Genomic DNA, 26206 nt, shown 5'->3' on the forward strand with positions numbered 1-26206 from the left:
GGTTAGGAAGGGGCCTAGAGGAGAGAGGAGGAGCTGCCCGCCCCGGGGGGGCACCGAGCGGGACCCCCTCCTCCGCCCTCTCGCCTGAGAGCACAGATGGGAGCCCTGGGAGGGAGACACCGTCTGCCCTTCCTCCGAGTGAGGCCCGGAGTGCTGAGGACAGGCCGGAGGCCCATCCAGTGGCGCCCATGGCTGCACCACCCCTGCACGCTACCTTCTCAAAATGCTGGTCGTCAAAGGAGATTTTGGCGGTTCCCGACTGGCGGACGCCGGAGCCGTAATCAGGGGCCTCTTCGTCGGCTGAAACGGGAACGGAGCAGGTGGTCAGGGCCCAGCTGGCCCCCCGGGGGGAGTGGCAGAGCTGCCCGGTGCGGGGAGGGCACGGGAACCAGGACGGGCTTTGACCCACTTTGGGGGGAACCCCGACACCGTCAACTGGCTCTGGAAGAATGAGGGCGCCGTCCTGGGCACACTGACCCCCAGCCTGTGCTAGCCCGGGGCCCAGAGGCAGCCACGTCCTCAGCACGGCCTGCTCTGACGGGCCCGCGAACTCCACATTTTCAGAACAAAATCTTCAACCCCTGCCCCTCTCCCCCCCAGCCCCGCCCGCCTGCCCCCACCTGCCCTGGCCCAGACTCAGATGCTCCAGCAGAACCCAGGGGTCCTCCGGACCCTACCTCCCCCTCAGCAGGGCCTGCCCCACCAGGTCCTCCTGGCTTCCTCTGGGAATCGCACCTGTCCCTCTGCCGCCACCGTCACCCATCTGGACACTCAGTGCCCCACACGCTCTCACACCCCGTCCTTCACAGCGTTTGGGGTTCCCCGCTGTGCTTGGGACAAAACCCTAACCCTCCTCCTGCTGCCTAAAGAACCCCAGATCTGACTTCCCACAGACTCCCTGGCCCCCAAGTCCAGCCACTCTGGCTAGATGCCACCCCAGCAGACTTCACAGACCCCAGGGGGCTCCAACCCTCTGTTCCGCGGCCTTGTCGGGGTGTTGACACCACCATGCTCTCCACCCTGGCTGCCCGAGGGGCCGTGGCTCTGTCCCACCATCACCCAGGGCCGGCCCAGGGCCTGTGCACAGCCGGGCTCCGTGCTGGGAGGCTGGATCAGTCGAGCCCTGCCATGGTCGAGGGCGGGGGCAGGTGTGGCTTCTGAGACCGTGAAACAACACCCTGTGGCTTTGTAACGTTCCCTCTCCTCCACCACAGCCACTAGACAGGGGACGCCAGGTGTGGCCCGAGCACAGCCAGCGTCGACCTATAAGGCAGCCGGCTCAGGGGGACCCACTCACCAGCGCTGAGTGGGTCAGGAAGGGCCCAGGGAGAGCCCAGGGAGGACAGGCCCCCGGGGGCTGCGGGGGCAGCGTGCCCCGGGGCATGAGGTGGCGCTAGGTGCTCCCAGCATCCCTGCCACCTAGAGCCACCCTCCCCCCGAGCCCAGGCTCCCCCGTCTCAGCTGGGTCCCCAGGGGCCTCGGCACCATGGTGACATGACTGGGAGGTGCGGAAAGAGCACCTGGAATGACGGGGTAGTGAGAATTTGGCGAGGGGGGACCAGACATCCAGAGTGGGGTCGCGTGAGCTGTCCAGTGGGAGCACAGGCCACCCAGGTTGCTCACACTCCGAGCCTCCCTGTCTCAGCCTGGAGACATTCCACTGCCACACACTCTGTCTGTCCTGCCCCGTTCTGGCCCCAAGGTGCCTGGGCTGCTGAGACGTGTAGAGGAAAGAGAGTCCCGTGGAGGCCCCGGGGGCCCGAGGGCAGAGAAGGGAGGAACGGCCGTTAGGGTGCGAGCACCAGGCCCTCTGGCCGAGCGCGCCCACGTCTGTGTTCTCCAGTGACCTCTCCGCACTCCTGCCTCTAGGAAGCTTCAAAGCGGACGCCATTCTCAAGGCAGCAAACCCAGGCTCAAAGGCCTGTGTGGCTGCCCAGGCCAGGAGGGGGTGCTGGGAAGGTGACTAGGCAGGGCGAGGGTGTCTGCCTCTGCAGTGAGAGGGGCTGTATCGCCAGGCCCACGGTGGAGGGGGTGTTCATGGCCTCTGAGGACACAGGCCAGCACATGAGAGGTCAAGGGGTCCAAAGGGGGCAATGCTGGGGAGTCAGGAAAGGCTTGGGGGCTGCAGTGGGCGGGGCCGGAGCTAAGGGCTGCAAGTCTGGGCGCCTGCCCTGGGGCAGAGATGGCGGTGGAGGGGGTGTGGCGGGGGGCACCTCTGCGCCAGGCTGGCTCCGTGGGTCCACCTGGGGCTGCCTGGTGGCAGGCCCGAGCCGGAGTGGGCTCAGACAGCCGTGGGCTCGGCCTGCACAGCCCCGGAGGTCCCAGCCGACCAGGAAGAGTCCAGGAAGCTAGAGCCAGGAGCCGGGCAGCAGGGGCTTCTCCCACAGGGAGAAACAGAGGAGGCCGGGGGCCTGGGTGGGGCTGGATGCACGCGGACCACCATGCGAGGCCCACAGAGGTCTCCCCACCCAGGGGCCCCATCGGTGAAGGGACAGAGCCAGCCTGGGCCGCCCCGCACGCACCTGAGATGGCCTGGACGGCCACGCGGAGAAAGCCCTTCACCTCGCCCTTCTCGCTGACGATGGCCACACGGTGCACCAGGGGCACGGGGTACAGCAGGTTGCTCAGGTACACGAAGGCCCTGGGGGAGGTAGGGGCCACGGTCAGGACCAGCCCGCTGTGCGCTGTGACAGGCGGCAGCGGCTGCACGGCCCGGGCTCACGACACAACACTGCAAAGCAGAGCGAAGCGGGCAGCCAGGGCGGCAAGCAGCAGGGCGGGCGGGCAGGTGGGGCACTGCGCTGGGCGGGGTGGGGAGGGATCCTCGGCCGCAGAGGAGACGGGAGGAGGCGCAGGGACGGGGGGCACGGGCGCCGGCGGGAGCAGAGGCTGTGGTGAGGGGGTGGGCCGGGGCGAAGCCCGCGGCCTGAGCAGAGAACAGCCGAGGAGGGAGGTTTCAGCCTGCTTCAAGGAGGAGGACCTGGGACCCGCCTCGCTGACCTACGACCCTCACGCTGGTGCTGATGTCCCCCCCCCGCCCCTGTCTCCCCACCCGTTTCCCAGTGGCCCCTGACGCTTGCTCACGGACCCCACGACGGAATACGCCTCACGATTCCCTCTGAGCCCCTCCAGGAACACGGCGGGTGGGAGCTCCATGATGTCAGTAAAGCCAGGGCACCTCCCCCTCACCGGGGCCCAGGGGTCTGGCTGAGCCCTGAGGGACACCCCAGAAACCGTGGCACTGCCTGGCACGGCCCCACCAGCTCCCTGGGTGCCCAGAGCCACCCTCTCCTGTGCAGCTCAGCTGTGCACCCAGCTAGTGCCAGCACAGGCGGGACAGAGGCCACGTCACCCCGGCGGTGCCCCTCTCCCTGAGCCAGCCAACGAGTGGGAGTCACACGGGCAGCCAGGAGGCCAGGGGGGTCCCTGGAAGAGCCTGTGCTGCCCCGCCGCGTGGGCGGGCTGCTGTGAGCACAGCTCCTCACCATTCGGGGCACCCTCCTTTCAGGGGTCACCCTTGCCTCCCACCGTGCTCTGCCCTCCCCTCCAGCCCAGAGGAGCAGACCTCGGCAGCCCTGAGCTCGCTGGGCTGGGGGTCCGGGGTGGTGGTCCCGGGGGAGGGGCACGGCTTGGGCAGGATTTGGACAGAAGAGGGTGGGAGGCGCTGGGGTGGAAGTGCAGAAGGAGGAGTGAGGGAGGCCCAGGGCCTCGGCCAGGGATGGGGGAAGGTGGGAACAGAGGTGAGAGCAGCAGGGAGGACAGTGGAGGGGAGGTGGGAGTCTGCTGGCCAGGTGGGCGCTGGCACCTGGTGCATGGCCAGTGGGGGGGGGGGCCGGAGCTGGGAGGACAGGAGGAGAGGCGTGTCATCCCAGGCACCCTGCCCCTCGCCCAGGCTGAGCCACTGATGTCGCCCCACACTGAGAGCTCCAGGGTCCCCACTCTGGACCCCCTGTGGTGAGAGGCAAGAGGAGGGGCTCTTCCCCAGGGGCCCTGATTCCAGGCCCTGGTGTCCCCTCTCAGGTGGGCTCCGTGTCTTCCCGCCACCCTCCCCCCGCAGGAGGTCGGAAACCTGAGCACCGTCCTGGCTTTTATCTCAGACCCATCAGTTCTACCTCAAAACTCTCTCTGAAATCCGCCACCCAGCCCATCACCCCTGGCCTCCCACCCACTTCCTTCACGGCCTCCACAGCCGCCAGAGGGGACTTGAGGCGCGAGCAGACCCGCACCCGCCGTGGCCCCCAAGCTCTTTGCATCAAGGAGGCACCTGAGCCCCTGCGGCAGCCCCACCCGCCCGCTCAGCCCCGCTCTGGCCCCCGGCGCCCATCTCCCTGCTCCTGCCACTGCCCCCAGTGGCTCCATCTCCGCGTCCAGGCCGCCTTCTGCGCGGCTTTCCCTGTCTGTCTGAATTCACTCGTGGCCCATCTCTGTTGACTGCTTTTCGCTTTCTGGGCACCCACAGGCCAAGGCAGGCCCCCGTCAGGGGAGGGTGTGCTGCCACCTGGGCCACCCTCCTGGGGCTAGAAGAAGCCCCTCTTCCCCAGCACAGTGCCCCTTCCTCCCACGAACTCTTCGGGGGCACGGTGTAGACAGATGGTGGGGGCGCATCTGCCCATCGCGGGGTTGGTGGGGGCCTGGGGCTCCATTGCCCCGACCACCCACTAAGGTGAGCCCTGGCCCTGGTCCCAAGAGGACATTGAGGCCACAGCAGCAGAGGGCACCAGCGGGCAGGGGACGGCCGGGGTGGGCTGCTGGCCTCATCCAGCACCCACCTCGGGACGGGACGGTGGTGGCCTTCCCTCGCCGGACACCCGGGCTCCTGGCCAAGGGCCTTTGATTGACATTGGGAGTGGGAGGGGGGCTACTATGAAACAAGCAAAGTCATGAGGTCCAGAAGGGGAAACGGAGGGGGCCCAGGACTCAGGCTGTGGGAGGAGGTGCAGACCCTGCTCTGCCCCTGCACCTGGAGGCCTGTCCCCTGAGTTGGGGCACCGCCCAGCCACCCCACCCTGCCTGAGAGAGCTTAGGGAACTGGGTAGGACAGCCCCAAGCTGCAGGGCCAAGTCAACACCCACCCTCCAGCAGGTGGAGGGCCTCTTCCCCAGGGCAGGACCCCTTCCCCGGGGCACTGCCCGCTGCAGAAAGCCGGGTGTCGGGAGGCTCCCAGGAGCCCCAGGCACAGCCAGAGGGAGGGGCCGCGGCCTGCCCACTCCACCCGCAGCCTGCAGGGAACCCACAGGAGGACCCTCGGGGAAGGCGGGGACACCTCTGGTTGTGGGCTAGGTGAGGGCATGGTGCCAGGCACAGGGGTACCTAATCAGCACAGCTTGCCCGAGGGAGAGTTTAAGGGCTGTCCAGGGCCACCTGGCCAGGAGGGGAAGCCAGGCTCAGGGCTGCCTCAAAGCCCCCGGCCTGCCCAGGGCTGCCTTCCTGAAAGGGCCGGGGGCAATTCCACAGGGACTTCAAGCTCCCAGAAGGCCACTTACAGAACCCTGGAGGCGACCCAGGACCGCCCCTGAGGGGCAGTAACTACCCCTCCCCCTTTTTGAGTCCGCAAAGGCCAGGCCAAAGGGAGTCTGAGGCACTGCACAGAGAAGTAAACTGAGGCAGGCGCCGGACGCAGCCCAGGTCATAGGCGAAGGCCATGGCACGCGGGCCCCCTCCTGGCTCCCCCGCAGGGCCTCACCGCTCCACAAACCTACCATGGTCTCCCAGGGGGCGCTTTCTACCACGTGGCCCACCCGTGGGCACAGACGCCAGGGTCCCACACATCAGAGGGGGCTGCGCCCCTCGTGTCCTGAGGCTCAAACAATCCCACTGGCAGCCCACGAGACTGAAAACTCCAGTGAAGAAACCATATGTGCCTGTCCCTCCGAGCTCACGGGGGAGGCACTGGAGCCCCCAGCACCCCGGGCTGCAGGTGCGCCCGCGTCTCCTCCGTTCACATCCCAGCACGGAGACCAGGGCCCTCACCAACGGCGCATCTTAGCTGGACTGGCTGCGTCTTTCTTTCTTAGGGGCACAAATACGGTGCCGGAGAGCTAAGACGCCGTGTAGAGCTGGTGAAATACGCCATTCCTGCCCCATTTCACAGGTGAAGACGGAGGCCCAAGGACATTAAGGAAGTTGCTGGCAGCAGAGCCCCAGCTGGCATGAGACCCCACAGGCCGGCTCCTGTGCAGCTCCCAACCGTGCGGACACCACGCTCCACCCCCCACCGGCTTAATTAATGCAGCTCATTAACTAAGTAAATCCAGCCTTTCTTGATCTTTCAGGATTTCCTCACGTCAGAGGGGAAAGAAAGCCCAGGTACTTCTGGCACTGAAAAACGGCAGGGCCGGGGCCTCGAGGGAGCCCTTGGCTGGAGGTCAGGGTCTTACAATGAAAAACACGCCAGGAATCCACGGCCACACTCCCTCCCTCTGAACCCCATCACCGGCTGTGGGAAGGCTCTCACGCTCACCGGTGCCCAGGTGGGTTCGCGTGCAGATCCAGCTGCGGCTCTGGGGCCGGCGCTCCCAGAGGCAGAGAAAGAAGCCACGCTGGATACTCTCTCCTTCCTGCTGCCCCGGTCCCTGTCTGACTGGTGATAGTGACGGGTGCACTCAGCCACAAGGGACCTCTGGGGGCCCAGCAGCCACAGCCCCCGCTGGCAGCACCAGCCTCGAGGGCAGGGGGCGGGGGCTGGAAGACCCCGGGCCCACCCCGCCCGGCAGCCCCAGAACTTGAGGGGATGGGGCCACAGTGCAGAGGCTGGGCCTCCCCCTCACTGCCCACCAGGTGCCGGAAACAACCTGACGTCAGCACCCACCACCCTGGGCCAGAACAACCCAGCCCTGTCCAGAGAACCCTGCCGGCCACGGCGCACCTACCCGCACGCGGGGTGGCTTGGAGCCTCGCGGGGGCCGATTCGGGCTGAGCGGCTCGGCACACAGAGCGCACCCAGCTGGGAGCTGAGGGCCCAGCCTCGCCAGCCCAGATGGCACAGAGCAGACACGGCGGGTCAGTGCTTTCCCACCCAGTCTTGAATACGTCCCTTGGGCGGTCGCCAGTCCCCCTTCCCCGGGACCCTCCATCCCAGACAGTCACCCCCTCGCCTTCCTCTCTCTGCAGCCCACCCGCCTTCTGAAAGCCACGGTCTGAGCAGGGAGGATCATGGGGCAAAACGGAGCCCCCAGGCCCACTTCCTCCACCTGGGTTGGCCCATCTCACCTCCCAGTTCACTGGCACCCAGACCGCCAGAGGGAGACCCCCCGGGGGGCCGACCCTGGACTTGGGTGAGGAGCCCCGGGGGAGGGCGGGGGCGGCCCCTGCCGGGGGCCCTGTTCACAGAGGTGAGGCACCTTGAAGCAGGCTGAGACCCGCCGGAGAGAGAGGAGGTGGCAGAGCCGGGGCTGAGTGTGGGGCAGCGCTAACCACGAGACTGGTGAGGTGCAGACGCATGCTGGGGCCCGGGAAGCCTGTCCAAGGGAGACAAGAGTGGGCGCCCCCATTTCGCTCAAGCCTTGGAGAGAGAGCCAGCGGCTACCAGAGGGAGAGAAGGAGACCAAGGGCGGGCCCTTCTCAGGGCCTGGGCCGGCACAGCTGCTGCGCGGGAAAAGCCAATTCTCGCCAAACCAAAAAGATCAGGACGTTTCCAGATGAACCCCTCGCAGACGGCCGCCGTGGGGAGCTGGCCTCTCACTCGTGGCTTTGGTTTGGCTTGGTGGTTTTGTCACATCCCAGATCCACAGAGGGGGGAATGTCGGAAGGACCCAGCTCTTTCCGGCTGAGACTGCGAGAGCCCACCCCCGTTTCTCCCGGTGTCCTCGCCCCCGTGTGCCCCGACCCCACGCCTGCCTGGCACCCGGCCACCCTGGCCCTAGCGGCCGGGCGTTCTGAGAGGCCCGCGTGCAGCTGGCCCTGGGGCCGCACCTCCTCCTCGGGCTCAGCAGAGCAGGAACCCAGCCGGGGCGTCTCGGAGAGAGCCACGCGGTTTTGTCCAGTGGGCCAGCATCTCACACTCAGGGAAGAGTAATCAGAATAAATCCATGACGCGCCAGCTGAGAACCTGCTTCCTTCCAGGAGGAACCAGTGGGGCCTTCACTCCACCACCCGCACCCAAGGGCTCCCAGTGCTAACCCCGCTATCTGGGGACCAGCCTCGGCCTTCAGCTTTCAGTACTGGTGCTGCAAGGTCAAGACTTCCAAACACTTCCATCAGTCTAGCCCAAGGAAGCAATCTGAAACTCCTAAAGAGTGCTGTTAAAGCTATCTTACACCTTTGCCTATACGTAAATTCAGTTTTCATGAGCTGAATTTCCTACTACTGCAGCTAGGTTTCTAGGCCTTTCCTTCACCTTCCTGCTTGCATTCCATTCCATGGTCATAGACATAAGGATGGACTGGGTACGCCCAACCTGCCTGCAGGGCGGGGGGCCCCCGCTCCCCCACTGAACTTGGCCTCTCTCCTCTGTCCGGGAAACTGAATCATGAGCTCCTCTGCAAAGGGCACTTTCCCATGAGGGCACACGGCCACTGGCACCGTCTCCGGCACTGGGGGTCAGGAGGGACAGAGACTGGCTCAGAGAGAGGCCGGGCTGCCCGGGACCCAGGGCCTCAGAAGGAGGCCCTTCCACTGCCCGGGCACCTGCCCTTCCTTCCCTGCCCCCCGGCACGGCCGGCTCCAGCTTCTGCCCCTCTCCCCACAGAGAGGGTAGGGGCACTGGGAGCAGACCAGGACCCTCCATCTCTTCTGGAAAACAGTGGAGGGAGGGAAAGCCACGCTGGCCGGGGTGGGGCGGGGGGGCCGCAAAGATGCACGGCTCCGCCTTTCCGAATGCGCCCGTGGGCCCTGAACGGGCAGGGGCGTTGCTCTTCCCGAGTCCCGGAGGCCTCTCTGCGGAAACAGGCCCACCAGTGAGGAGCCCGTGCCCCGGGGCACCCTGCCCTCCTCCATCACTGGGGCCCCTGCAGGAAGGCCAGGAACCCCCGCGCCCCCTCACGCCCTGTCCTGGGGAGGCCCCGCTAGCCGGGGGCCGCGCCCTGACGGCGGTCAAATCGTGCCCGCAGCAGTGCTCCTGTGCAAAAGAGCTGGTTCCTTCCCAGCATGCTGTCCTCGACCTCACCAACCTTCCTACTACACTGAACAGGGGGGGCCGGTCGTAAAACGGGTCCCGGCCGTCGCACGGCATGCGCTCCGGAAAGACGTCGTCCTCCAGGTCCTCCTCCTCCCCCACGCTCTGCTCCTCAGCAGGCTCGGCAGCGTCGGAGTCGGGGCTCGAGGAGGCGGGGGAGGGGGTGAGAGCAGCCATGCGCTCGCTCATGCATGTGTTGAGAAGAGGGTAGCTGTTGCAGCCAGAGGTGACTGAACTGGGGTTAGTGCGACAAGACAGAGAGAAGTTAACGCCAGCTCCTCGCGGGCGGACGGGGCGGGGCAGGGGCTTCCGAGGAGAACCCAAACCAAACACACGACCGTCGAGGATGCCGCCTCGACAGGCAAGAGAGCCAAAGTGCCCGGTCCCCAGGCGTGGGCAGACACCGCACGGGGGTCAGTGTAGAGCTCCGGAAGGTTCCGGAGAGCACCGGCAGGTATGGTCCCAACCAGGTGCGGCTGAGGCCGGTGAGGGCCTCGGGAGCCTGGCCGCACTGAGGCCTCAGGAACCTTGCCCCGTGGGGGGCAGGGGCCGGGTGCAGCCCCCGGACCAGGAGGCTGGGGACATTAGGCGTGGACTCTGAGCTCTGGGAGGACACGGCTCCGCCTCCCGCTCACACCCCACCTGAAAGCCTGACCAAGCCTCACGTTCACACACACGGACAGGTGTCACCTGACGGCCATGGTCCCGGAGCGGGGGTGGGTGGCGATGCTGAGACCCCGCTCCCTGGCCAGGGCCCACCGATGTGTGGAGAGGACTGGCCAGGGGGCTCAGACCAGGAAGGACCAGGGCCGGGGAGTCGGGATGGAGAAAGGCATCTGGCCGGCCCACTCCTCGTGTCAGGGCCAGGGCCCAACCCCGCGCTGCCCCCCACCTTCTCTCAATCTCTCAGCCCGGGGGGAGGAGGCGCCTACCTGCCCACGAGCCGGAACCAGGGGAAGCGGTCGTAGAAGGGATCTCCACCAGTCACCACGTTGTCACAGTCCTCGATGACGCTGGAGGGCACCTCGGCCGCCCGGTCGTACATCTCCCGCATCAGGTCCAGCCGCTGCCTGCAGGGCAGAGGTCAGCGTGGGCCCCGGGGGAGCATCCTGGGGTCTCAGGCCCAGCACGGCTCAGGCCACAGCATCCTGCTCAGGGTCACCCACGGCTCAAGCTGGCTTGACAGGAGGACCCTCTGGGGTCCTCGGAGTCAGCCGACCGTGGCCAAGGGGCTTGCAGTTCGCCACACGTTCCTCTCGGCCCCCGTGATGGCCGCGGCACGTCAGCCGGGTGGGGTCGGGGACCAGCCCCGCTCGGGATGGGGAGTCGGGGCACGGAGCCCCGGAAGTTCGGGGGGCAAAGGGCAAGTTGTGAGAAGACACAGGAAACAAGGCGTTTTAGAGGCTATCCCCCGGAAAACCGGCCGGTGGTGGGAGAGACGCAGACGTCTCCCTCGGGGGCTCAGGCGCACCAGGAGGGACGTGGGGTGGTGGGGGACATCCGCCCTCCAAGAGCAGACGGCAGCCCAGGAGGACGGGGCAGAGGCAGTCACGTGTCTGTGAATGCGCGTGGGTCAGTGCGTGTGCCGGGGGCGGGGACTTCATAAGCAGGGAAAGCGTCTGCGTGTGAGGGTGTGTGAGCGGAATGGAGCGCGTATAAACGTGTCTGCGTGCGTGAGCACGTCGTGACCACGCTTTCCGTTCTCTGCATCTCATGACGTTTCCACATCTCTGGGGCCTGCCCCGACAGTGAACAGCCTGTGGGTGAGCCCACCTCCACACAGGCCACCACCCGCCCCTTAGCTGACTTGCACGCCAGCCGGCTCCCCAGCCCTAAATCACCCGGGCACAGCCCGGGCCCGAAGCCCGCAGGGGTTATGCTGACCAGCCGGTCCTCACTGTTCACCCTGCCCTGCTTTGCCCAGGAAAACCTCGCAGAGGCCGTGGCAAGGCCCTCCTCTCCCTCCTTGGCCCCCGGACGGCCCTGTGCCCACGCGCCTCTCGTTTCTAGGGGCACTTGAGCAACATTAAAATTGTCTTCAGTGGCAAAGAGCCGTCCTGTCACCTTCACCCAGGAAGAGCCAGGCGCACGTCACGGTGAGCGTGCGGGACCTGAGGTAGAGCCGTAGGGCAGACACCTCCCAGGACACCTGGCCGTCCTCCCTGGGGCCCCACCCGGCCCTCCTCCACCCCCCCCAGGTGGAGGAGCCCCCAGCTTCCTGCAGCGCCTCACCCGCCCCTTCCTCCAAACTGTGCCACTGCTCTGGTCGAGGAGAACGTGGATTCTATGATGAGGCTGGATCCTACTTACATCTTGTCTTCTGATTTTAAAAGAAATCGAAACAGGAGGAATCGCTGCCTGGACGTGTGCGCCCCTTGCATCCCACGCCCGCCTCTGTCTCAGCGGCCTCGGCCCAGGCCCGGGGAGCAGCCCCGCCCCACTGCCCACCGCACGGCCCACCCACGGCACCTGAGCTTCTCCAGCGTCCAGTAGTGGGTGGCCCCGTTCTTCTGGTCCTGGACCTCCACGGCCACGATGGTTCGGGGGAAGGGGCGAGTCTCTCGGTCTTTGGCGGCCTCTGGGGGCAGCAGGTCAGGCGGCAGTGGGGAGTACAGTGTGTCCGTAAGGAGGACAAACTGGAACTGGACCTGTGACCGGTGAGGAGGACGCCCGTCAGCCCCGGGGAGGGTGGAGCCCGGCCCTGGAAGGGCCTCCTTCCCGCTGCCTGTCCCTCAACCGTCCTCGGAACCTTCCCGCCGACTCCACCTGGAGAGGAGGCTCCACCTGCCCACTGGCCTGCCTACGCGTCCTGCTCTGTCAGTCTGGGGCCCCCCCTCCAACCGCCCCCCCTCCTCCCGGGGGCTGCAGGTCAGGGGGTCCGCCCCGCCCCCCCCCGGGAGGTGGCGCAGCCTGGCACCGAGGCCCGGCGGGAAGCAGGACGGGTGACGCCCGCCCTCCGAGGCACAGACAGCAGGGGCAGGCGCAGCGGCAGGGGCCCACCTTCTTCTTGAGCTCGACACTGATGGCGTTGGCCTCCTTGAGGAAGATGGCGTTGCCCCACAGCAGGTCCCGCAGGGACGTGAACTGGTACCACTTCCACTTCCGGAAGGCCCACAGCGCCAGTTCACACTCCCTCTCTGTCCACTGGACTGCGGGGAGAAGCGCACGGGGTCATCACGGGGCTGGGCGCTCAGTGCGCGGGTCCCCAGTTGCACACTAACTGGCAGGAAGCTCTGCCGCAGGGGACGACCCTCGTGCCCCAAAGAGGCCGCCGGCTCCCCCAGTGTGAGCGCCAGGGTCCTGAGAGTCAGGCTGGAGCTCAGCAAGGACCTGGGGGGCAGCAGTGGGACGGGGGCAGGAGGGCAGACCGGGGCTTGTCCCACACACCCTCTCGGGTGGACGAGTCCAGCCGGGGGAGACCTGGTCACATCAGCACAAAGGTCCCGACCAGCTGACCGGAGGCCGAGCTGGACGTGAACACCCTGCCCTTGGGCTGCCCTCGGGCCCCCAGCAGCGAGAGGTCAGCCAGTGGGCCGCCCAAGCAAATGCTCCCAAAGCGGGTCCCGAGGTGTGGAGCAGAGACCAGCCTCCCTCGGGCAGGACAGGGGTGAGTGGACGCAGGGCACCCGCCTGGGAGCACCCACCCCGCCCCGCCCTCCTCACGCTCCAGGCCGCCCCTGCCAGAACCAGCGGGTGGGTGCACACACGGGTGTGTGCGTATGCACGGGTGTGTGCTGCTGCAGCTCAGCCTCCTGCATCCTGCCTGCAGACCGGGGACCCCAGGGCAAAGGTGCCAAGCAGCTGACCTGCAGGGAGCAGCCCGGGGCCGCCTCTTTCCTGAGCCCCCTCTGCAGCCCACCCCCACGCGGGACAGGGCCCCTCACCTTCGTCCTCCGGCCCCTCCTCCTCCTCATTCGCCTCCGCGTAGCCCCGGGAGCCCATCTGCTTCTGCAAGGCCTCCAGCTTGCTCTCGTAGTCCTGGCGCAGAAGCGAGGCTGGTGGTCTCCACGTGGACACCCGCCCGTCGTCCCCAGCCCTCCCACCCGGGCCCGGGCCCAGGGCGCCCGGACGCAGCCCCAGCACAGCAGGCCTCCCCACTCTCCCTGGTTCCACCCATCGGTCCCTCCTCTTTCGGCCTGGAGCGCCCGCCGCCCTCACCAGCCTCTGCTGCTCCAGGAGGTAGGTGGCCTCCTCGCGCTCCCGGCGGTACTGGTCCTCCAGCTCCTGCAGCCTGCGAGAGCGTGCGGGGGTGAGGGCGGGCGGGACGGCGGCGGGTGCGGGGGGCGCCCGGGCGGCAGCCCCTGGGGCCTCACCTCTGCTCCATCTCCTGCTTCATGTCGATGCCCTGCTTCTCCAGCAGCTCGCGCTGGGCGAAGGCCCAGTCCACGGGCTCGGCGGGCGTCTCCGCGCAGGGCGTGCGCTCACGCTCCTGCCTTGCCTGCTCAGGGTGGTTGAACCGGAACACGTGGCTCTTTCCCATGATGATGCGGTTTCCTGGGGGATGGAGGCGAGGCCAGAGTTGGTGGACATTTGGCCTCGGCTGGTCTCGGGGGTGAGAGGGGGCAGGAGGAGGGAAAGAGGACGAATGCAGCCGGGGCTGCATCCTAGCACCACCCACCCCTGGGGGGGCCTCCAGCCGCCAGGAGCCGGCCCCCCGGGTCCTGTGCCCGGGGTCACCCTTGCCCCCGCCAGGGGGCCACCTCCCCCACCAGGACCCGAGCGGGCCTCCCCACTCTCCCCGGTTCCTCCCCTCGGCACCTCCCCTTTCAGCAGCAGCGATGGTGGCAAAACACAGCCTGGGGCTTCTCCACTGCCCCATCCCCTCCAGGGCCCCACGGGTGCCACCCCCCGGGGCCAGCCTGGCCTCCTGCTCCCGTGCCCTGGGCCTTGGCACTCCCCTACCCGAGGGCTGGGCTTGGCCCCCTCCTGCAGGGAGCTTCCCTTCCCATCTGTCCCACCGGCGGAAGCAGGGCAGGGGTCTGCGTGTTTCCGGGGCAGGGTCCACCCTGTCTGCAGGACCCTCCAGGGTGCACCTGTCCCACGAGGGCAGGGCCTGCTGTCTCTGGACAGTCCTGCCGGTGGGGGTCTCTTTGGATGGCCTAGTTTCTCTCCAGCTTTTTCTCCAGGAACCTCGGCTCTGCCTTGCGGCCTGCAGAGCTGGTTCAGCCCCTCTCCCCACAGGAGAACCCGGGCCTGCAGGCTGGTCCTCCCCAGGCCTCCCTCAGCCCCTCCCCCAGCTCCCGAGCTCGGCCTCCCCTCCCAGCCCGGGCCCTGCCCCGGACCCGCAAGCCCCAGGCCCCATCCTGAAACAACAGGGGGGAGAAGGGAGCTCTGGACCTGCCCTTGCCCAGCTCAACTGCCCCATCTCCCCACACTGGCGGCCAGGCGAGGCCCATGAACCCAGGATGCACGGTGTGTCCCTCCCTCAAAGCATCCCTCGGGACCCCAAAGGCAGGACCCTGGGTCCTGGAAGCTAAAAACAAGGCCCTTCAGGGTGGCCGGAGAGGTCTGCACGTCAGGCTGCCAGGCGTCGCCTTCTAGGCCTCCCATCCCCTCTGCACCCCCAGTTGGGGAAGGGGAGGGTCCCCCTCATTCTTAGCAAAAAGTCACCCCAGCCAAAGTTGACACGATGGTCAGTGTTGTGTCAGTTTGGCTGGGCTGGGGAGCCCAACGGCGCACCTACAGTCACGTGACCTCGGGAAGGAGCCCACCCACCGTTACGCAGGTGGGCCTCCCCCCACCGGGTGAAAGGCCTCAGGAGCTAAACTGAGGCTGCCCTGAGGAGAAAGTCCCGCCTGTGGATTTCAGACGTGCCTGTCCAGCCCTCACCACGTCCTGAGCCAATTCCATTAAATAAATCTCTTGATAGGTGAACAGACAGATAGATAGACAGACATACATATCTCCAGGTGTGTTTTAGAACACGAGGACACGAAGCCAGGGGGCCGGCGTCCGGAGGCCGGTGCAGCGCACACCCCGCTGGCTGTCCCTCTGCTCCACCACGCGCCAGCCCCACCGGGGCTCTGGGACAGGCACCCCTGCCCGGAATCCCGCCTCGGCACCCCTGGAGCGGCCTTCTCCCCCCACCCGCCCCGGCCCGTGCGCTGCCCGGCTGGTGGGGGGCGGATTGGGGTGCCGCACGAGCAGGAGGGGCGCGCGTGCAGGGCGGGCGGCACAGGGGCCACCCCTGCCTCCACTGTACCTGACCGCAGGACACTGGGCTCCGTGACTTTCTTGCCATTGACGTAGGTGTCTGCCCCTTCACAGGGCTCCAGGGTCACCACGGCTATAGGACAGATGGGGGCACGGAGAGGACCGTGAGGGGCTGTCCTCCTGGCCACGTCCCCGTCTGAGCCCAGCAAGCCCCACTCAGGGTCGGGGGCAGGGGGCTCGACCCACCTGGCCACCTGCCACCCAGGCGCGGCCCCCGCCAGGCCCCTCTCCCCCCTGTGGCACCTGGCTTGGGCCTCGAGAAGCCGGAGGGGCCTCTCAGCCCCTCACAGATGAGGAAAGTGATGTCCCGTTGGGAGGCTCACGGGCCCAAGTCAGAGGTGGGGAGGCCGTGCTGGGTGACCGCCCCGCCCCGCAGGGTCTCCAGGTGGGATGGGAAACAGTGGCTCGCATGTCCCCAGGAGTCCCAGAGCCCCTCCTGCCTTTGTGCCCACCCACCGAGGGGAGAGAGAGCTTTGGGGACGGAATTCTGGGAGAACCAACGTCCGCAACACTGTTTAAGGCCACCCTGAAGTGGCCTGGTCACAGAGGGGGCTTTGGTCACTGGTCTGCCTCCCAGAGGCTGTCCAGACACCTGCCCTGATCTCGGGGGCCGTGGGCACTGGGACAGCCCAGCAGGTGCCTTCTTGAGAAGGAAGGGTCATGCCCACAACCGGCAGTGGGGACGGAGGCCCGAGGGCAGGCCGGCCAGGGAGATGGACAGATGGCTGCTCCCAGCCCACGGGAAGGCGTGGCCTAAGAATAGCCGTCCCTTCGATCCAGGCTCAGTGCCCTCCTGCCCGTGAGCACCCCAACCAGCCCCCTGTGCAGGGACAGAGCTGCATGTCCCCAGCCCAGCCTTCAGAGCACCTTTCGGGGTGGGGCAGGGGGGCTCCCGGGACTGAGTGGGGAGCCAGGAGGGCCGACACCAGCAGCGCCGGGTAGGGGCGGGGCTGGGGGAGGCCATACCTTCACCGCCCCCTCGGGAGTCGCTCCGGAAGACGCAGTGCTTCTCCTTGATGAAGTGTCCGCTCAGGACTATGTCCTGCCGCTTCTCTGCGCCTTCCCGGCCCACTCTGTGTGTGGTGCGGTCGTCAGCGCCCGCTGGACCCAGGGCGCCACGACGCCACCCACTGGCCCGCCTGGTCCCCCTGCAGCCCCCAGCATGCCCAGCTCTTACGGGAAATGCCTGGAGAGCACAAGCGGGGGTCCAGGGGACAGCCCCCAAAGCGGCCTGGCCTGGGGGAGCCACACTGCCCGGAGGGGCCCACAGCACCCCTGCCAGCAGATGCCCGGGCCCAGCGACCCCTCAGTGGGGGAGCCCAGTCCTCCCCTCGCCCCGTCGACCCCCACCTGGTGATCCCATCCTTGATGTAGTAGAGAAGGCACTCGGACATGAGCGGGTCCTCATTCAGGTTGACGAGATGCGGCGTCTGCGGGGATAGAAGGGTCACCTCTCTTCGGGGGGCAGGGGGGGAGCCCGGCCCAGGCTGCCTGCTGCCCTCTCTCTCCCCAGGACCAGATTGCCACCCATTCTAGGCCTGGCCTCTCGGGGGACACAGTATCCTCCCAGCCTGGCAGAGAGGAGAAGACTTTGATGGGGACTCCAGAGTCTTGGGAGGACAGCTGCCAGGCGGCACGTGGGGGGCTGGGCTTCGGGAGGGGCTGGGACCCCAGCTCTGAGCACGTGAGTGCCCAGGGAGTGCTTGGAGGCTATGGTAGGCCCTTGGATGTGCAGGGCAAGGCTGGGTCTCATGGGGCCTGGGCCTGGTCCTCCATCCTAAAACGGGGCTGCAGGTCCCCATTCCAACCGGGGCAGCCAGGAGCTGAGGGCCCTGGGATTAGGACGCTGGGCAGGGAGGGGTCGGGCCCTGGATGCCAGGGAGCAGAGAGGCTGTGATAAAAGTCCCCTGAGCCACCCAGGTCAGACGCCTACACCTGTCCTAACCACGGCTCTACCAAAGCATGACCCAAGGCCAAGGTGACCGCTTCCCACAAGCTGCCCCGTCTGAGCGCTGCCCTTGGCTCCCCACCCCAGCCCGTGCCCAGGGCAGCCACTGCAGGCTCTGTCCACTGGGCCTTGGACCAGCACCCCCTCTCTTCACTTTCTCCACTGCTCTCACCCGGGGTCTCTGGGCCCCGACACTTCCTGACCTCACACCCAGTCCCGGGCAAGGATCCTGCAACATGGCGGAGGCTGGAAGAGCTTCCTGTCTGTTCCCCACCTGGCACCTTGGGCCAAGCTGCCCCCACTCTGAGCTACAAACCCCTCTGACACCCCTGCACAGGGCTGTGGACACCTGGTCATCAGACACAGGACAGGCCATCCACAGCGGCCCCTTCCCCTGAGCACAGAAGGCATCCAGCCAGGAAGGGCCTGTGCTCCCTCCACGGGGCCGAGCAGGGGACCCAGCTGGCCCATGTGCTTCTCCAGAGTCCAGTGGGGACCCCACTGTCCTCCAGAGGAAGTGTCCCTGGTGGTCCCGAGGGCCGCCCTCCCACTCCTGGACAGTGTCCAGACCCGGGGCCACCAGCAGATCCCTCTGCCACCAATGAAGCCAAAGGACTGCACAGCCAGTGTCCCCAGCTTCGCCTGCCCGCCCCGGGGCACTGCACCCACTGACAACGCAACAGCTCAAGAGCGAAGCATTCCAAACGGAAACCAAAGGCCCATCCGACAGGCACTGAGGCAGGACCCCGCCAGGGCGCCACCTGCTCCCCGCCCTGCCGAGGGCCTCCCGGGCACCCCTCCTCCCTGCTTCTGGGCCTCAGCTGCTCCCTGGGCCGGAGTGAGTGGGTGCAGGAGAAGCCTGAGGAGCCCGGCCCTGTCCCCAGGGAGCAGGCACCCTAGCGGATGTGCCCATCCTACCAGCGCCCCGTGCTCCTTTCCCTTGGGGCCCCAGTGGCTCCGTGGGGCTCCACGTGCCGCCAGCTTCGCAGGCTGGCGAACGAAGAAACCCTTTGCTGGGGTGAAAGGTCAGCCAGGCAGCAGGGGCAGGGCCTGCGGAGTCCCGTGCTGGCGTCAGAACAGACGCCACTGCCTTCCAGGCAGGCTTCTGGGCTTGAAGCTAAGCTCCTAAGGGCTCTGAGGGTCTGGCAATCTTGGGGGTGGGGGCATGGGGGTGGGGGTCTGGGTCCTAGAATCACGCAGAGACTTTTCCCCTGATGTTCATGCTTCGCCCCATCTGAGCTACTGAACAGGGGGCGGTGCTCTGCTCCACTTGAGGGCCGGGGCCATGGGCAAGCTGGCCTGGGTGGGAGAAGAGGGGTCCCTGCTGGGACAGCCAGACCCTGCCCATGAGGGCTACAGGCTCCTGGGGGGTCCAGGCCCCACCTGTTTCAGGACCCCGTCCACCCCTCAGGCAGCTAAGTGACCTCTCTGACGTCCTAAGGCCATAGGGACATCCCACCATGAGGAGGCAGGGTCTAGGCTCCACACAGGGAAGGGAGGGCTGCGGGTGAGCCTGGCCGGGTGCCTGGAGCCGCTCTCCCTGCTCCCAGGAGGACCCTGCTGACCTTCCAGGAGCCAACACCTGCCAAGGGCCGCAGGTCCCCCAGCCCTGTCCACATCGGGGCAGCCCAGAGAATGGCCGGCTCCTACCTTTTTGGGAGAGAACACCCCCAGGGTGCCGCCGTCCTCCCTCATGGCCACGCCCATCTCGGCCAGCAGCGCTTCCCTGGGGGATAGAGCGGGGGTCAGCACCCGCACAATCTTTCATCTGGTCAGTGAGTTCAGGTGTCCACTTGAGGGACTGGTCCCCTGACTGGGGATCGGCTCAGTGGGGCCATTGGTGACAGCGGGGGGCGTGTCACTGGATGAGAGGGGACGGGTGTGTCCTGCACTGGGCGCGGCCACCCCTGGGTGCAGGAGCCGAGAGCTGAGCACAGGGCTGCTGCCGGCCCCCAGCCCGCACCGCCCACCTCTCCATCCGGATGGCTTCCGTCCGCCGCAGCTTCTCCTCCCAGGTCTCATTGAGCTCAGCGATGATCTTCTCCGTCTCCTGGGGAGCAGACAGAGCAGAGCGAGGTCAGCGCGGGGGGCAGGCAGTGGACAGAGGCCTGCGTGCCAGGCAAAGGAGAGACGAGTAGCCGGGCCTGCAGGGTCCAGCACCCCAATTCCCAGGTCCATCCAGACTGCTCGAAGTCTGAAAGGTCAAGGTGAAGGGCTGAGGGCTAAGACGTGCAAAGGACGCGTGTTTTTGCTGTGGAGACACACAGAGAACAGAGGGAAAGGCAGAATAAACCCAGAGGGAGAAACAAACACGCAGGGAGACGCCGACACCGGTTCTGAGGCTCGCGTGCCCCTGGACCACGGGTGAGACGGACGACACTTCCCACACCAGCACCGCCTCCCCGTTTCCTTCCCAGCCCCCGCATTCCAGTGGGCCTCTGTACCCCAGGTCCATCCCGGGTGGACGCCTCCCACACCTCAGGTGGGCCCTACGCCCCAGGGTGGCCGCACAGCCCACCCCCTCATCAGCCCGGGTCTGGCGCCTGTGCCGTTGTCCCCTCCGTCTGGGCTCGTCGTCCGCCGCTCACACCCGGCACCTTGTACCCACTCGCTGAAGGAAGCCAGTAACCCTAACCCTAAACGCAGGCCGCCGTGGCCAGGCCGGGAGGGTGAAGACCATGCAAGAGCACGTATAAGCACGGAAACCCGGGAGGGAGGGCGCAGAGGCCCTAGGACCCCCGCCCTAATCAGCAGACGGGCCCCACGGTCCTGGACAGGGTGCACCGACCCCCTGGACGGGGTGCTTGGGGTCGGGGGCCGAGACGCACCCCGAGCCCCCCTGCATGGCTCACTTCGCCTCTGACCAAGCCCCTCCGCCTGTGACCCTCCAAGAGGAGGGGTCTTGGCCTAGCGCCCACCAGGTCCGAGCCCGGCCCTGCCTCACCTTCAGCCTTTCTATGGCCTCTTCACTGCCCGGGGCAAACAAGATGCGCTCGTGCAGGCTGGACACAGAGGCGGCACGGCTGGACAGGGCTGAGAGCGAGGACGACGGGCTCACACCCACCAGGGCGTTGGTCACTGTGGAGAGATTGTCAGGGACTGCACTCAGCTCCACCCCGCCACGGTTACAGTTACTGTTCTCAAGGTCGGACGCGTCTACGGGAGGAAGCGGGGAAGACAGACGGGGGGAGAGAAAAGAGAGACCAAGCTGGGAATAAAGCAAGAGGCAGGAAGAGAAGGCAGCAAGCAGGGCCAGGGCTGGGCACCCGCACGAGCACACGCACTGCTGCCCCTGCCACGGTGCGGCTGCGCCACCAGGTCCCTCGGCATCCCCGCCAGGGCCTCCGCTCCCCCCCGCACACATGCCGAGCCTGCGGGCCACCGGCGTCCCTGCCCCCCTGCCCCCCTTCCCACTGCCCTTTGCTGCCACTGCCCAGCGGCCCCCTGCACCCAGGCCCTGACTCTCATCCTCATCCTCCCCGCCCCTCGAGCCCGCCACCCACCAGCCCGCCACGCACCCCGAGCTGCGGGCGCAGGCGGTGCTGTCCGCCCCGCCGAGCGGCCTGGCCGAGCCGTGGACTGTGGGACCTCCGAGGGAGCCCACGCTCCTCTACCCCAAGAAGCTGCTCTGGGCCCCCCGCCACCCCAGCCTCCCTGCCCCCCAAGGCCTGGGAGTTGGGGCTGACGCAGCCCCTGGGGCGGGAGGTGCCCAGGCCCCTCCTGGCAGAAGCAGACACACAGCAGAGCAGCGGCAGACATAGGACAGCACGGGCACTGCGGAAACTGAGGGCGCCCTGTGGCCCCTGGGGTGGGGAGGCCCCAGCGCGTGCTCCTGCCCGGGGAGCCGGGCCCACAGCCAGCGGGAGACGCAGGCTGGGAGGACCTGGCCGCATTCACACTCCTGGCGTTTCCAGGGGAAGGGGCCTCGGGGTGGGTGGGGTCAGAGGGGGGCCAGAGCCAGGAGTCGGGGATGGACCCGGCCCTGTGAGCTGTCCCAGCCTCTGCTGACATTCAGGCCTGTAGGAGCACGGCGGGCAGAGAGCCTGACCCCAGCCGCGCTCAGCCTGAGGCCTTGGCTGCCCCACGCCTCCCGGTTGCCTCAGTTTCCCAGCAGACGCAAGGGTGAACCAGGATCACGGCTCACAGGGTGCCGTGAGAGAGAGGGCTCAGGTCCCCCAGACCCCAGGGGGGGAAGGCCAAGGAGGGGTGGGTGCGCCCCGCCCCCCCACCGTGCTGCCCTAGGCCCCGCGGGGCTGGGCCGAAGCAGGGATGCGCAGAGAGCAGCGGAGGGGATACACACATTTGGGTCCTCCGGGCACAGTGTTGGCTAAGGGGGGGAGGCGAGGGGGAGAGACAGAAACAGAAGAACAGGTTTGTCTCCAGAGGGCGCCGTCGCAGGCCGGGCATCAGGTAGGGTGGTGGTGGTCTTCAGCGGGACGGGGGGACAACCCCGGCACCACGGCCGGCCGCTGTGGCTTCCGGGGAGACCGTCACCGGCCTGCTTGGGCCAGCGGCAAACCCGAACCATGCAGCTCCCCAGGCCCAGTCCAGAACCCCGGCCCCCCACCCAGCGGTGGCTCTGCCTGGAGCCCGGAGCAGAGCCTGGGCCTCGGACCAGAGGGGCCGCGAGGGCAGCGGGACCTGCCCCAGCCCCGCAGCCCCGCTGCCCTGGCCAGGACGGGCGGGCACGGACACTCACTGTCGGCGATGTCACCGAGCCCCTGGGCGTACAGCAGGTCCCGCAGCCGCGTCACCTCATCCTTCAGCTCGCGGATCAGCTTGTTGTTGGGGTCCTCGTTGATGACGGCGTTACAGCGGATCTGCTTGGCCCGGTCCGCGTACCTGGGCGGCAGAGGGGGGCTGGGGGCTGTGCTGCCCGGCGGCCAAGGGCACCCGGAGCCCCGCCTGCGCCCAGCTGCAGGGGCATCTCCGACAGGGAGTCACCAGGGCCACTGACCTACGGGGGGCTTGCCACTTGGGGAAACCGAGGCCCCGGGAGGGGAAGGGACGGGGTGGAAATTTCTCCACACGGCGAGGCCTCCGCGTTTGGACTTGTGGTCCCAGGTGGACGCTGCGAATCTAACCTGCACTCCAGCCCTTTGCGGGGGCAGCCAAGAGGCCAGAGCGCCGAGCCCGGCCGCCAAGCTGCTTCCCGCAGCCCGGGACGGCCCCTGGCCGGAGGGACCTTCAGACATGCCTGCCCCCCCGTGGCTCGTTAAAAACCCCGGCGGCTCTGTGGACCACGGGTGGGGGCGAACCGCTCAGCCCGCGAGCCCAGCTCTCCTGGTCAGATGGCAGGGCCCTGGGCCACTCGCGGCCACACGCGGTGGGAAATGGAATGGGGCCCGGAAGCACCAGGTGCCCTGCCAGCCATCTGGAGCCTTAAGAAGTCCAGGTGAGCCGGCCCTGCAAGGAGGCACCCGGAGGATCCACTCCCGCCCAAGCCGGCTGGTGGGGGACAGGGAGGGTCCACGCCCCGCGGACACACCTCAGGGTACTCAGCGTCTCATCGTAGTTGATGTCTGCGGGGCTCAGCGCCGCCACCATCGCCGTCCGCGAGTTCCCACCTGTGGGCGGAGAGCAGGTGGTCCCAGAGGAGGGTCAGCCCCACTGCTGCGCCCCCTGCCCTCCCCCCACACAGGCGTAGCTGGGAGGTGAGCAGACAGCAGGCGGCCGGCCTCCTTCACCGCGCCGGGCACCCTGCTCACTTCGTCTACATAAAACCATGCTTTTCCGACATTTGGGGTCACATTACAACCAACAGGCCTCCCCCTCCCCATAATAAAGAGAAAAGTTGTGGGGAGTTTTATGGCGTTTACTACAAGGACTGTTTCTGCTCCATAAACAGTTCACTTTTATCCTTCTTACTTGGAATACGTTTCTTAACGTTTCATGTTGGATTCCCAGCTCGGGTCACGTGGATCCCAGCATCAGGAAACGCACGGACCCACAGGGACCTGTGTCCCGGGGACCACATCCCCGGGGTGTGGCCTCCAGCAGACTGCGAGGCGATGCCGCGAAGGGCTCGGGGTGCCATGCTGTGAAGGGCCTCCCCCCCCACCCTGGGGCGGGACCTGGGTGTGGCCCTGGGGCGGAGGCCTCCGTCCAGGCCGCGTCTCAGGTGAGGGACACTCACTCCTGTGACTCTCGCGTCCTCTCTTGGGGGACCCACCTGCCCCCGGGGTCTCCCATCTGCCCTCTCCTCCACCGAGAGGCCGGCCACTGCACCCGACGCTGGCCCGAGCCGCGGACCAGCTAGGCTGGTTCTGGGGTGCAGGGTCAGCCAGCCGGGGCTCCCCAGAATCACCGAGGCCCAGAGGGTGGGTCCTGGGTCGGGAGCGCTGACACAGTGTCTGCTCATGTGCAGCCCCGAGGGCCATCCGGGTCCCCGGGCCTGGCGTCGTTAACCTACTGCTGACCCCTGGCCCGGGCCCCCGGAGGAGCCCCCGGGCTCGCCGCACAGCCCGGGAAGCATGGGCACCCGCCCAGGCCGGGGAGGACGGCGGCGGCCGGGCCGGGCGAGTCCTCACCCAGGTTTTCCCGGAGAAGCCAGGTCAGCACCGAATCTCTGTAGGGAATGAAGTCTGTCTTCTTCTTTTTCTTGTTCTGCAGGAGAGGAGCGTCAAGGTCAGCCCCGAGCCCGCCGCAGGGGGAGGGAAGAGGGGCTCGAGCACGGGTGTGTCCCCGAAGTCCAGGCGCCTGGGGCTCGGGGCGGGGCTGCTCCCAGGGCCTCTCCGCCCCCCAGTCCCAGTGCCTCCGCTGGGGCTGCGACCAGGGACTTGCTAGCACATTCTGGCCTCCCCCCTCCTCCGTCGCCACAGTGTGGAGAGCCCGGGCGGGCTGATGCCAGGGGCCGGGGCCAGTGCGTCCTCGCTCCGCGCTGTCAGAAGGACCAGCGCGGGCCCATCGCCCCACAAACACCGCCCGCAGCTCTGCTGACGGAGGGCAAGAGGCCCCTCGCCTGCAGGAAGCCCTGCGGGGCCGCGCCCCGTGCACACGAAGCCGCCTCCGCCTGCGCCACGCCCGGGCCCGTCCCGCCTAAGCGGCTCCACAGCCCCCAGCAACCTGGTCCCCCCGGCACCCGCTCCCCCCGTCAGGACGGGGCTCCCGCGGGCACCACTAAGCGCGGCGCGGGGGCTTCCCGCCTCCCTCGTTCGCGCACGTTTTTGCTTCAGGAGCGTCCGCTCGGCAGCCGCAGCGGCCCCCAGGGCCCCGCGAGGGCGTTCCTCAGGGCACAGACGCATCACCCCCGAGGGGAGCCTGCAGGGCCCGCGAGTCACGGACGCTCCGAGACCCGCCGCTGGGGGCGGCTCACACCGCGAGAGCAGGTGTGGCGGCGTCTGGCCACCAAAGCGCAGCTTCTTTCCCACCGCAAACTTGGGGGGTGAGGAGACTCCACTTCCACCTTGTGCTTGATCATTTGACCCCGAGGGTGAATTCTCTGCCACGTTTGTCGCGCTCCTCGTTCCCACAGTAAATGCCCCACGGTCACCCGCTCACCCCATGAGGAGCCCAAGCGGCGCCTCTGACTCGGTGGCTCCCTCACACGTCCCTCCCTCCACCCCGCCCGCCCGGCCGCGAGTGCCTCAGCTCCAGGACGTTCGCCACCCCGACCCTCCGCCGTCCTGCCGGCCACCGCGGCCGCCCCTCCTGCCAGTGGCTCCTCACACGGCAGCCTGAGGGCGCAGCCAGCTGCAGTCAGTCTTCCTGAGCCTGCGGCCAACCCATGGCCGCTTCTGCTAGATCACAGTCAGCTGCTTCCTGGTGACGCTGGGGAGCGGGTCAGGCCCGGCCCTCTGGCCTCATCGCCCACGGGCCCCCACGCTCCCGGCTCCAGGCGCTGAGCCCCCAAACTGGTGTCGCTCTCTTCCTGCAAAGTCTCCATCGCAGCCCCTCACAGTCCCTTCCTTGTTCCCTCACACGGTTCCCTCACACGGTTCCCCACACGGTTCCTCACATGGTTCCCCACACGGTTCCCCACACGGTTCCTCACACGGTTCCTCACACGGTTCCTCACATGGTTCCCCACACCTTTCCTCACATGGTTCCTCACACAGTTCCTCACACCTTTCCTCACATGGTTCCTCACACAGTTCCTCACAGTTCCTCACACAGTTCCTCACATGGTTCTTCACACCGTTCTACATGGTTCCTCACAGTTCCTCACACGGCTCCTCAGTTCCTCAAACGGTTCCTCACACGGTTCCTCACATAGTTTCTTACACAGTTCCTCATAGTTCTACACAGTTCCTCACACTTCCTCTCACACCTCCAGTCTCTCACAGTCACACCCAGCTCCTCACACACTTCAGCACACAGTGCCTCCCAGTTCCACTCAGAGCTTCTCAGAGCTCCCACAGGTTCCCTCACGCACTTCCACATGTCTTCTCACGCGTCCCCACACAATTCCACACGCATGTCCCTCACAGGTCCTCCCACCACCTCTCACACTTCCTCTCACGTTTCCACAGTTTCCCCAAATCCGCACGCTTCCTAATGATTCTGCTTGTCGTTGCACATGTTCCCACACGCTCCTCACACCTTCTTGCACAGGCCCCCTCCCAGGTCCCACCCCACGTGTTCCTCACAGCCCAGGTTCCGCACGGCTCTCTCACCGCCACACGCAAGACCTCACACGTCCTCACGTATCTCCTCGCACAGCAGGTCCACACCTAGCTCCTCTCGCAGCCCCTCACGGAGCCCCTCACAGTTCCCGCTGTGCTGCAGCTTCACTCGCCTCCTCACACAGAGTCCCTGCACAGAGCACCACGCTTGCAGCACAGCTCTGCACACAGTTCCTGCCAGTTCCTCAGCTCCCGCACACATGCCCGCGCCTGTCACACGTGGCCCTTCAGCCTTCACGCAGCTCCTCGCAGCGCCCAGAGTCCCTCCGCCTCCTCACAGAGCTACCCGCTCGCTTCCCCCAACACGGG

The 26206-nt window shown here is 67.2% G+C and overlaps 1 protein-coding gene across 23 annotated transcripts in view; it reads right to left on the bottom strand.

Moving 5' to 3' along the window:
* KIF1A (kinesin family member 1A) overlaps window positions 1-26206 on the bottom strand; it is an 89220-nt gene that overhangs the window by 28899 nt on the left and 34115 nt on the right. For 6 of the 23 annotated variants that reach the window (XM_033423811.2, XM_033423801.2, XM_033423795.2 and 3 more), the window contains 19 exons: window positions 23804-23879; window positions 22762-22840; window positions 21973-22115; window positions 21574-21600; window positions 20218-20429; window positions 19244-19323; window positions 18924-18999; window positions 16676-16755; window positions 16292-16398; window positions 15315-15398; window positions 13426-13606; window positions 13271-13343; window positions 12997-13090; window positions 12113-12261; window positions 11582-11760; window positions 10045-10182; window positions 9108-9347; window positions 2523-2641; window positions 215-300 (listed from right to left, as the gene is read on the bottom strand). In XM_033423811.2, the coding sequence (XP_033279702.1) occupies window positions 215-300; window positions 2523-2641; window positions 9108-9347; window positions 10045-10182; window positions 11582-11760; window positions 12113-12261; window positions 12997-13090; window positions 13271-13343; window positions 13426-13606; window positions 15315-15398; window positions 16292-16398; window positions 16676-16755; window positions 18924-18999; window positions 19244-19323; window positions 20218-20429; window positions 21574-21600; window positions 21973-22115; window positions 22762-22840; window positions 23804-23879 (2223 nt within the window). The remainder of the gene's footprint in view (window positions 1-214; window positions 301-2522; window positions 2642-9107; window positions 9348-10044; window positions 10183-11581; window positions 11761-12112; window positions 12262-12996; window positions 13091-13270; window positions 13344-13425; window positions 13607-15314; window positions 15399-16291; window positions 16399-16675; window positions 16756-18923; window positions 19000-19243; window positions 19324-20217; window positions 20430-21573; window positions 21601-21972; window positions 22116-22761; window positions 22841-23803; window positions 23880-26206) is intronic. The other 17 variants (XM_033423831.2, XM_049711983.1, XM_049711982.1 and 14 more) reach the window with 5 other exon arrangements.

This window comes from Orcinus orca, chromosome 7 (assembly GCF_937001465.1).
Source record: "Orcinus orca chromosome 7, mOrcOrc1.1, whole genome shotgun sequence".
Lineage (NCBI taxonomy): Eukaryota > Metazoa > Chordata > Mammalia > Artiodactyla > Delphinidae > Orcinus > Orcinus orca.